The sequence below is a fragment of the Hippocampus comes genome, unplaced genomic scaffold (assembly GCF_001891065.2).
Source record: "Hippocampus comes isolate QL1 unplaced genomic scaffold, H_comes_QL1_v1.1 scaffold148, whole genome shotgun sequence".
NCBI lineage: Eukaryota > Metazoa > Chordata > Actinopteri > Syngnathiformes > Syngnathidae > Hippocampus > Hippocampus comes.
The window spans coordinates 179049-189040 of record NW_017805006.1 but is presented as its reverse complement, the minus strand read 5'-3'; the positions used below and the strand labels follow the sequence as shown (position 1 = coordinate 189040).

General features: G+C 41.4%; 2 protein-coding genes across 5 annotated transcripts in view; both read left to right on the top strand.

Annotated features, from left to right (window-relative positions):
- Positions 1-2415, top strand: part of sesn2 (sestrin 2) — a 12707-nt gene extending 10292 nt beyond the window's left edge. For both annotated transcript variants that reach the window (XM_019859661.1, XM_019859677.1), the window contains exon 11: positions 1823-2415. In XM_019859661.1, the coding sequence (XP_019715220.1) occupies positions 1823-1909 (87 nt within the window). In that variant the 3' untranslated portion in view covers positions 1910-2415. The remainder of the gene's footprint in view (positions 1-1822) is intronic.
- A 442-nt stretch (positions 2416-2857) lies between these two features.
- yrk (Yes-related kinase) overlaps positions 2858-9992 on the top strand; it is a 23693-nt gene continuing 16558 nt past the window's right edge. For 2 of the 3 annotated variants that reach the window (XM_019859688.1, XM_019859703.1), the window contains exon 1: positions 2858-2976. The gene's annotated coding sequence lies outside the window, so the exon portion shown is untranslated. Of the gene's footprint in view, positions 2981-9992 lie in introns of all 3 variants that reach the window. The other variant, XM_019859694.1, reaches the window with a different exon arrangement.

Here is a 9992-nt window from a genome sequence, read left to right as displayed (position 1 = left end):
CTTCCTGTGTATTTTCAAGCACGACTTCTTGAGACTTTGTTTTTTTGGGTCTCCCCATGATACTTTTACCAGATTTTGAAGTTGCTCTGTAAACCGGGCTTGGGTTGAATTTTCAAAGGGTTAAGTCAGAGTTTCATGTTTTATGACAAGTCGTGAAAAATGGCAGCTTCAAACGAAAATGGCAGACTTTCTTTGTGTTTTCACATATGGCTTCTTGGGACTCATATTTACCGAATTTCACGTTGCAAAGCCAAACTGGGCTCGGGGGATGACTTATGTCTGACTTTTTATATCTTTTGGGCCATGTTTTTTATTTATTTATTATTATTTGTTTTTAATGGGTCGGTGGAAACGGCTTCAGGTGCTGTATTTCAAAAGTCTGAGGCCTTTATCAGTCATTTCTTTCTACATGTGTCTAAGGGGGAATAGGGTGTGTAAGTGCTTGTGTGTGGTTACGTGTGTGAGCGGTAACATGAGTTTCCAGGAAAGGGGGGGGGCCATCAGAGGGGTGGACAGGAAGCATGAACATGGCTAACTTCCTGTTGCTCCCTTGATGGTGGACCTGATAGTCATGCCTCTGCGTGGAGCAAAATTGTGAGTGGGCTTATTGTTGAAAAATACACCCACTGGCCATTTTATTAGGTACATCATTTAATGTGCAATATAGAAAAGAAAACGTGCCTTGACAAAAATTCGCATACAGTCCAGTCCTGAGCTACCTTTAAAATAATTCACATGTACAAAAAAAAGTCAATTTGCATATTTGTCACATTTTTAATCATTTAGAATTTATGTAATTATTAATAATTTATTCATTTGTTAAATAACTAGATAAATTATGTTTATTTTACTAATGTTTAGCCATTTTCTAAAATCCTTTCATCATGTAATATATACAACCAATTATTTAATGAGATAAATGAACACAAAATACATAAATAAATACGAGTAAAATCCATAAAATTGTTTCATAGTAAAATCATATATTTTTTTTCTCACGTTGTGGTTTATAATTAATTCAAGTAATGCAGGGGTGTCAAAGTCAAATGGATGGAGGGCCAGATAAAAATTTTTGCTGCAAGCCGAGGGCCGGACTGATCGAATGTTCATTGAAAATTTTAAAAATGACCACATATTGTTTATTGAACCAAATTTAATTGACTGAAAACCTCACAAATACATTCCAATACGGTCAGATAAATAAAGCAACATTTTTTTATGGCTATGTCAGTAAACTTTAATTTTCAACAGGCACAAAAAAATTTCCTTTTGTTAAGTGTCAGATATATTTTTTTCAAGTATTATGGAACTACAATTCTCCGACTCAATACCAAAATGAACAATTTTAAAATGAACCCCAAAAGCTCATGTATGATATTATTTGACAAAGACAAAAACTAAGGACATTTTAATTGATAAACATTGATAAAAATTTTTAAAGAAAATAATTTTCAATTTCATTTAGTTAATGAAAATGGCATTTCAAATTTTGTTGTATTTTGTTTTCATTAACGATACGAACCTTGGCACACTTGAGGCACGAGACGCAGTCCACATAACACGTAACACCCACACCCACACTGAACACACAATTGTTAACACACTACACACACTTCACAGACACACTTAAAGCACGCAACATACTTTTTTAAAAAATGCACATTTCACACTCACTGAATAATTTAATAAACACGCACGCTTGAGACATTTAACGCACCAAACACTTACCATGCAGACTTAACATGCTTGGTGCACACGTCATTGTTGTGTGTTGTTGAAATGTTATCATATTGTAACGCGCGCGTGTGTGTGTTTTTGTCAGGTGCACGCCAACCTGATCGTGTTGGAGGCTCGCCTGCAAGCAGCGCTGTTGTACACACTGCGAGCCATCACTCACTACATGAGATGACCACCACCATCACCACGTTTGCCGATGCTGAGCCAGCTGTGTGTTTGTGTTGTTCTTTCCCACCATGGCCTCCTTCCAACCAAATGTTTTGCCCACGCAGCCAATGCTTATATTTGCATATCTTTTTTTTAAGAAAGATAAGACAACCTTTATTTGTCTCATAATGGAGACATTCCCAATTTACAGCAGCAAAATTATGAAAGGGAGAAAGTAGAAGACAAAAGCTATATAAATCCAGTGTTCAGCGTGTCTGAGCGGCATGCGCCGATTCATATTTAACATGGGGTTTTTTTTGCACCAAAAGTATCCACGCCAGTTGCGACTACTCATCAGGTGTTTTTTTGTTTTTTTAATTTATTATGAGTTTTGTTTATGTTGCCCCTACGACTACTTTACACTCACTCCTCCACCGGTGTCCTTAAGCGCACTTTGAGGGCCGAGAGTAAGAACATGACAAAAAGCTTGTATTTTTCTATTCAATAAATTGAGTTGACACGAAAAAAAAAGTGGTTGCTGCGGCTTTTGAATGCATTCAGCTGAAATTTCTCTTGTACAGTGAAACTGCACATTTGAGAGATGACGTTTATTTTGGGCAGCACACTTGCGCAATTATGATGCCGTCTGATTAGCATCTTGATAAGCGGTGAAGTCGGAGCGGTTAATTTTCTATGCGATTCAATGAACGGTCACAAGAGGGGGACAAAGTCCAAAGAAGAAAAGCGGGTAGCGTTTAACTCTACGAGTTCGCCTTTCTCGAAACTTTTTCCAATTGCCTTCAGTCAACTTTAAAATAACAATTGCTGTTGCCGTGACGTCACCAGCCACCACAAGCCGCTCTTGCCCATTAATCAACAGTGTGTTGCGCAAGCGCGGAATGTGCGTGTTACAGGCGAAAGGCGCCATCTTTCCCCGGCTGGTCCGACGTGAGTGCGTGCGCGCTCTCCAGGGTGGGCCGGCGCGCTACGGTCCTTTTCCGCTCCGGCGTGCTCGCGCGCACGCTCACGTCTAAAAGTTGGGCAGCAGCTGAGCAAGTGGACGCCCGGCTTCACAGACGACAACATCCACTGGTCAGTAAGTCGGATTTTTAATTGATTTCTTGACTGTGTATTCAACTTAAAAGACTTAGTTTGGACTTTACTTCCCACGAAGCATCGGGAATCTCTTTACAAGACACTTTAAAAAGGGAATTGAGTGCGTTTCCTGTGTTTCTGGTGCTCCGGGGATTGTTGTCAAAAGTTGTATTGATAGCAGAAGTCAGGTATCAGTCGATATGAGGTTCCCAACCGGACCTTTCCTGTGTGTGTGCCTCGTAGAAGTATGTGCGTGCGCCCGTTACCCGTGGATTTTTATTAGTTTTATTTAGTGGAGAAGTCAGGTAGTTAGTTGATATGACGTTGCGAAACAGGACCTGATGTTCCCAGATGTTCCCTCCTGTGTGTGTGTGTGTGTGTGTGTGTGTGTCTGTGTGTGTGTGTGTGTGTGTGTGTGTGTGTGAGGGAGTGTGATAGTGAGTGTGTTTCTTGTGTAATTTGGTTCCAATACATTTTTGGTACTTGGTTTTATTTAAGGAAGAAGTCAGGTAAAGTTCTCATCCTGCCCCCTAAATTCCCAGATGTTCTTAGTTCAGGATGTGCAACTGGTGGTCTGTGGACCGCAGGTGGCCTGCGTCCACACTGGAGATGGCAGTTAATCTAAAAAATAAAAATGGGCAGGGGGCGATGGTGATAGGGGGGGAAACTATGAATTTGATTTCTCTCATAAAGCATATTCGTGGGTTGGTACACAGCGTTTTTTTTTCACCATTTTAAAATGTTTTATGTATGTTTTTGTGGAGGTTTTGTGTGTATTTTGGAAGTAGCTAATGCATATCGGAGCTTTATTGGCGATTAATGAAGTATTGGGGGGGTTATATTTTTTTGCAACCCCTCAAAAATCTCCCCTTTAAGTTTTTCAATTTTCCCAATGCATTTCAATGGGCGTCACTTAAAGATAGCTTTTCATTATTCACAGGCCTTATGCTTTTGTGTTCTTAGTTTGATTTCGGGCAGAAATCAGGTATTAAGACGGTATGACGATCCCAAATAAACCCTGATGTTTCCAGATGTTCTCAGAATGCGTCTGCTATTGCATTTGTGCGTGTGTGCGTGCGTGCGTGCGTGTGTGTGCGTGCGTGCGTGTGTGTATGTGTGGGAGATATCACTGAGTCACTTTGGAATGCTGACTGACGGACAAGGAGACGAAAAAAAGGAAGTTGAATTAAGTGAGAATGTCCATGCTGACGCTGTATTAAGTGGCAAAGTTCAACTGTCAGGCAGGGATGGGTTGCCACTGAATCACTTGTGGCGGAATTCACAGATTCACCCGGGAAAACTCCCCCCCCCCCTCCCTCTGGATGCCTTCCGAGATGGCCTTCCCATCTCACTCGCTTGTCCATATCATAGGCGGAGGAGCCGTCTTGGAATTTTTCCATGAGAAGGAAGGAACTAGGCGGCGGGCGGGTGTCGAGTGGTTCCCCCCCGCCGGTACCAGTCAATCGCCAATCGGGTGGACGACATCCCTGTATACGCCATCTGTCTGGCGGTAACCATAGCAACCGTCCACCAGAATGCTTTTCAGAATGTCAGATTGAGGGAGGATATGACGACATCATGCGGAAACAGGGCTTTTCCTTTTTTACAGCCCCCCCCCAACCCCTTCCTTGAGTGTGTACCTACGCCATTTGAGTGTGTGTGTAACAATGTGTGTGTGCCTAACACTTCCCATTGTCCTATCATCCTGCACACTTGCGCTGCGCATCCTGTCGGGGCTTCCTGGGAATGTGCGAGTGTGGCGAGCCACGACAAAGAAATTTTCGAAAAAAGAGGAACAACAGAGAAAAAGAAGAACTGGCAGTGTGAAAGTACAAAACTGTACAGTACAGAGCAATTGTGTGTGTGGTTGCATGTGTGTGTGTGTGTGTGTGTGTGCGTGTGTGTGTGGTTGTGTGTTTGTGTAGAATTCCCCAGCGCGAGCAGCTTATCTGCACAGTTGTCCGTGCAGGAAAAGGGTGTGTCACTCGGATTTGGGTGTTTTGCGGACATGATTTATGTGAGCACGCAGCACAAGCCGATTCTCATTAATAGAAAGAATTAAAGCTGGTCGTTTTATGGCCAAATGGCCGCTCAGAACCAAAAATGGCGGACTTCCTGTGTATTTTCAAGCATGACTTCTTGAGACTTTGTTTTTTTGGGTCTCCCCATGATACTTTTACCAGATTTTGAAGTTGCTCTGTAAACCGGGCTTGGGTTGAATTTTCAAAGGGTTAAGTCAGAGTTTCATGTTTTATGACAAGTCGTGAAAAATGTCAGCTTCAAACGAAAATGGCAGACTTTCTTTGTGTTTTCACATATGGCTTCTTGGGACTCATATTTACCGAATTTCACGTTGCAAAGCCAAACTGGGCTCGGGGGATGACTTATGTCTGACTTTTTATATCTTTTGGGCCATGTTTTTTATTTATTTATTATTATTTGTTTTTAATGGGTCGGTGGAAACGGCTTCAGGTGCTGTATTTCAAAAGTCTGAGGCCTTTATCAGTCATTTCTTTCTACATGTGTCTAAGGGGGAATAGGGTGTGTAAGTGCTTGTGTGTGGTTACGTGTGTGAGCGGTAACATGAGTTTCCAGGAAAGGGGGGGGGGCCATCAGAGGGGTGGACAGGAAGCATGAACATGGCTAACTTCCTGTTGCTCCCTTGATGGTGGACCTGATAGTCATGCCTCTGCGTGGAGCAAAATTGTGAGTGGGCTTATTGTTGAAAAATACACCCACTGGCCATTTTATTAGGTACATCATTTAATGTGCAATATAGAAAAGAAAACGTGCCTTGACAAAAATTCGCATACAGTCCAGTCCTGAGCTACCTTTAAAATAATTCACATGTACAAAAAAAAAGTCAATTTGCATATTTGTCACATTTGTAATCATTTAGAATTTATGTAATTATTAATAATTTATTCATTTGTTAAATAACTAGATAAATTATGTTTATTTTACTAATGTTTAGCCATTTTCTAAAATCCTTTCATCATGTAATATATACAACCAATTATTTAATGAGATAAATGAACACAAAATACATAAATAAATACGAGTAAAATCCATATTCACCCGGGTAAACTCCCCCCCCCCCCTCCCTCTGGATGCCTTCCGAGATGGCCTTCCCATCTCACTCGCTTGTCCATATCATAGGCGGAGGAGCCGTCTTGGAATTTTTCCATGAGAAGGAAGGAACTAGGCGGCGGGCGGGTGGGCCGTTTCGGTTGTGGTACCCGCCGGTAACAGTTCATCGCCAATCGGGTGGACTACATACCTGTATACGCCATCTGTCTGGCGGTAACCATAGCAACCGTCCACCAGAATGCTTTTCAGAATGTCAGATTGAGGGAGGATATGACGACATCATGCGGAAACAGGGCTTTTCCTTTTTTACAGCCCCCCCCCAACCCCTTCCTTGAGTGTGTACCTACGCCATTTGAGTGTGTGTGTAACAATGTGTGTGTGCCTAACACTTCCCATTGTCCTATCATCCTGCACACTTGCGCTGCGCATCCTGTCGGGGCTTCCTGGGAATGTGCGAGTGTGGCGAGCCACGACAAAGAAATTTTCGAAAAAAGAGGAACAACAGAGAAAAAGAAGAACTGGCAGTGTGAAAGTACAAAACTGTACAGTACAGAGCAATTGTGTGTGTGGTTGCATGTGTGTGTGTGTGTGTGTGTGTGTGCGTGTGTGTGTGGTTGTGTGTTTGTGTAGAATTCCCCAGCGCGAGCAGCTTATCTGCACAGTTGTCCGTGCAGGAAAAGGGTGTGTCACTCGGATTTGGGTGTTTTGCGGACATGATTTATGTGAGCACGCAGCACAAGCCGATTCTCATTAATAGAAAGAATTAAAGCTGGTCGTTTTATGGCCAAATGGCCGCTCAGAACCAAAAATGGCGGACTTCCTGTGTATTTTCAAGCATGACTTCTTGAGACTTTGTTTTTTTGGGTCTCCCCATGATACTTTTACCAGATTTTGAAGTTGCTCTGTAAACCGGGCTTGGGTTGAATTTTCAAAGGGTTAAGTCAGAGTTTCATGTTTTATGACAAGTCGTGAAAAATGGCAGCTTCAAACGAAAATGGCAGACTTTCTTTGTGTTTTCACATATGGCTTCTTGGGACTCATATTTACCGAATTTCACGTTGCAAAGCCAAACTGGGCTCGGGGGATGACTTATGTCTGACTTTTTATATCTTTTGGGCCATGTTTTTTATTTATTTATTATTATTTGTTTTTAATGGGTCGGTGGAAACGGCTTCAGGTGCTGTATTTCAAAAGTCTGAGGCCTTTATCAGTCATTTCTTTCTACATGTGTCTAAGGGGGAATGGGGTGTGTAAGTGCTTGTGTGTGGTTACGTGTGTGAGCGGTAACATGAGTTTCCAGGAAAGGGGGGGGGCCATCAGAGGGGTGGACAGGAAGCATGAACATGGCTAACTTCCTGTTGCTCCCTTGATGGTGGACCTGATAGTCATGCCTCTGCGTGGAGCAAAATTGTGAGTGGGCTTATTGTTGAAAAATACACCCACTGGCCATTTTATTAGGTACATCATTTAATGTGCAATATAGAAAAGAAAACGTGCCTTGACAAAAATTCGCATACAGTCCAGTCCTGAGCTACCTTTAAAATAATTCACATGTACAAAAAAAAGTCAATTTGCATATTTGTCACATTTTTAATCATTTAGAATTTATGTAATTATTAATAATTTATCGTAGGCGGAGGAGCCGTCTTGGAATTTTTCCATGAGAAGGAAGGAACTAGGCGGCGGGCGGGTGGGCCGTTTCGGTTGTGGTACCCGCCGGTAACAGTTCATCGCCAATCGGGTGGACGACATACCTGTATACGCCATCTGTCTGGCGGTAACCATAGCAACCGTCCACCAGAATGCTTTTCAGAATGTCAGATTGAGGGAGGATATGACGACATCATGCGGAAACAGGGCTTTTCCTTTTTTACAGCCCCCCCCCAACCCCTTCCTTGAGTGTGTACCTACGCCATTTGAGTGTGTGTGTAACAATGTGTGTGTGCCTAACACTTCCCATTGTCCTATCATCCTGCACACTTGCGCTGCGCATCCTGTCGGGGCTTCCTGGGAATGTGCGAGTGTGGCGAGCCACGACAAAGAAATTTTCGAAAAAAGAGGAACAACAGAGAAAAAGAAGAACTGGCAGTGTGAAAGTACAAAACTGTACAGTACAGAGCAATTGTGTGTGTGGTTGCATGTGTGTGTGTGTGTGTGTGTGTGCGTGTGTGTGTGGTTGTGTGTTTGTGTAGAATTCCCCAGCGCGAGCAGCTTATCTGCACAGTTGTCCGTGCAGGAAAAGGGTGTGTCACTCGGATTTGGGTGTTTTGCGGACATGATTTATGTGAGCACGCAGCACAAGCCGATTCTCATTAATAGAAAGAATTAAAGCTGGTCGTTTTATGGCCAAATGGCCGCTCAGAACCAAAAATGGCGGACTTCCTGTGTATTTTCAAGCATGACTTCTTGAGACTTTGTTTTTTTGGGTCTCCCCATGATATGTTTACCAGATTTTGAAGTTGCTCTGTAAACCTGGCTTGCGTTGAATTTTCAAAGGGTTAAGTCAGAGTTTCATGTTTTATGACAAGTCGTGAAAAATGGCAGCTTCAAACGAAAATGGCAGACTTTCTTTGTGTTTTCACATATGGCTTCTTGGGACTCATATTTACCGAATTTCACGTTGCAAAGCCAAACTGGGCTCGGGGGATGACTTATGTCTGACTTTTTATATCTTTTGGGCCATGATTTTTATTTATTTATTATTATTTGTTTTTAATGGGTCGGTGGAAACGGCTTCAGGTGCTGTATTTCAAAAGTCTGAGGCCTTTATCAGTCATTTCTTTCTACATGTGTCTAAGGGGGAATAGGGTGTGTAAGTGCTTGTGTGTGGTTACGTGTGATTTTTATTTATTTATTATTATTTGTTTTTAATGGGTCGGTGGAAACGGCTTCAGGTGCTGTATTTCAAAAGTCTGAGGCCTTTATCAGTCATTTCTTTCTACATGTGTCTAAGGGGGAATGGGGTGTGTAAGTGCTTGTGTGTGGTTACGTGTGTGAGCGGTAACATGAGTTTCCAGGAAAGGGGGGGGGCCATCAGAGGGGTGGACAGGAAGCATGAACATGGCTAACTTCCTGTTGCTCCCTTGATGGTGGACCTGATAGTCATGCCTCTGCGTGGAGCAAAATTGTGAGTGGGCTTATTGTTGAAAAATACACCCACTGGCCATTTTATTAGGTACATCATTTAATGTGCAATATAGAAAAGAAAACGTGCCTTGACAAAAATTCGCATACAGTCCAGTCCTGAGCTACCTTTAAAATAATTCACATGTACAAAAAAAAGTCAATTTGCATATTTGTCACATTTTTAATCATTTAGAATTTATGTAATTATTAATAATTTATTCATTTGTTAAATAACTAGATAAATTATGTTTATTTTACTAATGTTTAGCCATTTTCTAAAATCCTTTCATCATGTAATATATACAACCAATTATTTAATGAGATAAATGAACACAAAATACATAAATAAATACGAGTAAAATCCATAAAATTGTTTCATAGTAAAATCATATATTTTTTTTCTCACGTTGTGGTTTATAATTAATTCAAGTAATGCAGGGGTGTCAAAGTCAAATGGATGGAGGGCCAGATAAAAATTTTTGCTGCAAGCCGAGGGCCGGACTGATCGAATGTTCATTGAAAATTTTAAAAATGACCACATATTGTTTATTGAACCAAATTTAATTGACTGAAAACCTCACAAATACATTCCAATACGGTCAGATAAATAAAGCAACATTTTTTTATGGCTATGTCAGTAAACTTTAATTTTCAACAGGCACAAAAAAATTTCCTTTGTATAAAAATACCCATAACATGAATGAAAGAAGCCGATATTATTCAAGGCACTATCACTAGTCCATATTTTCTCTTTTAGCAAAAGTAGGCTAAATTTACTTAAAAGAAAAACAAATAAT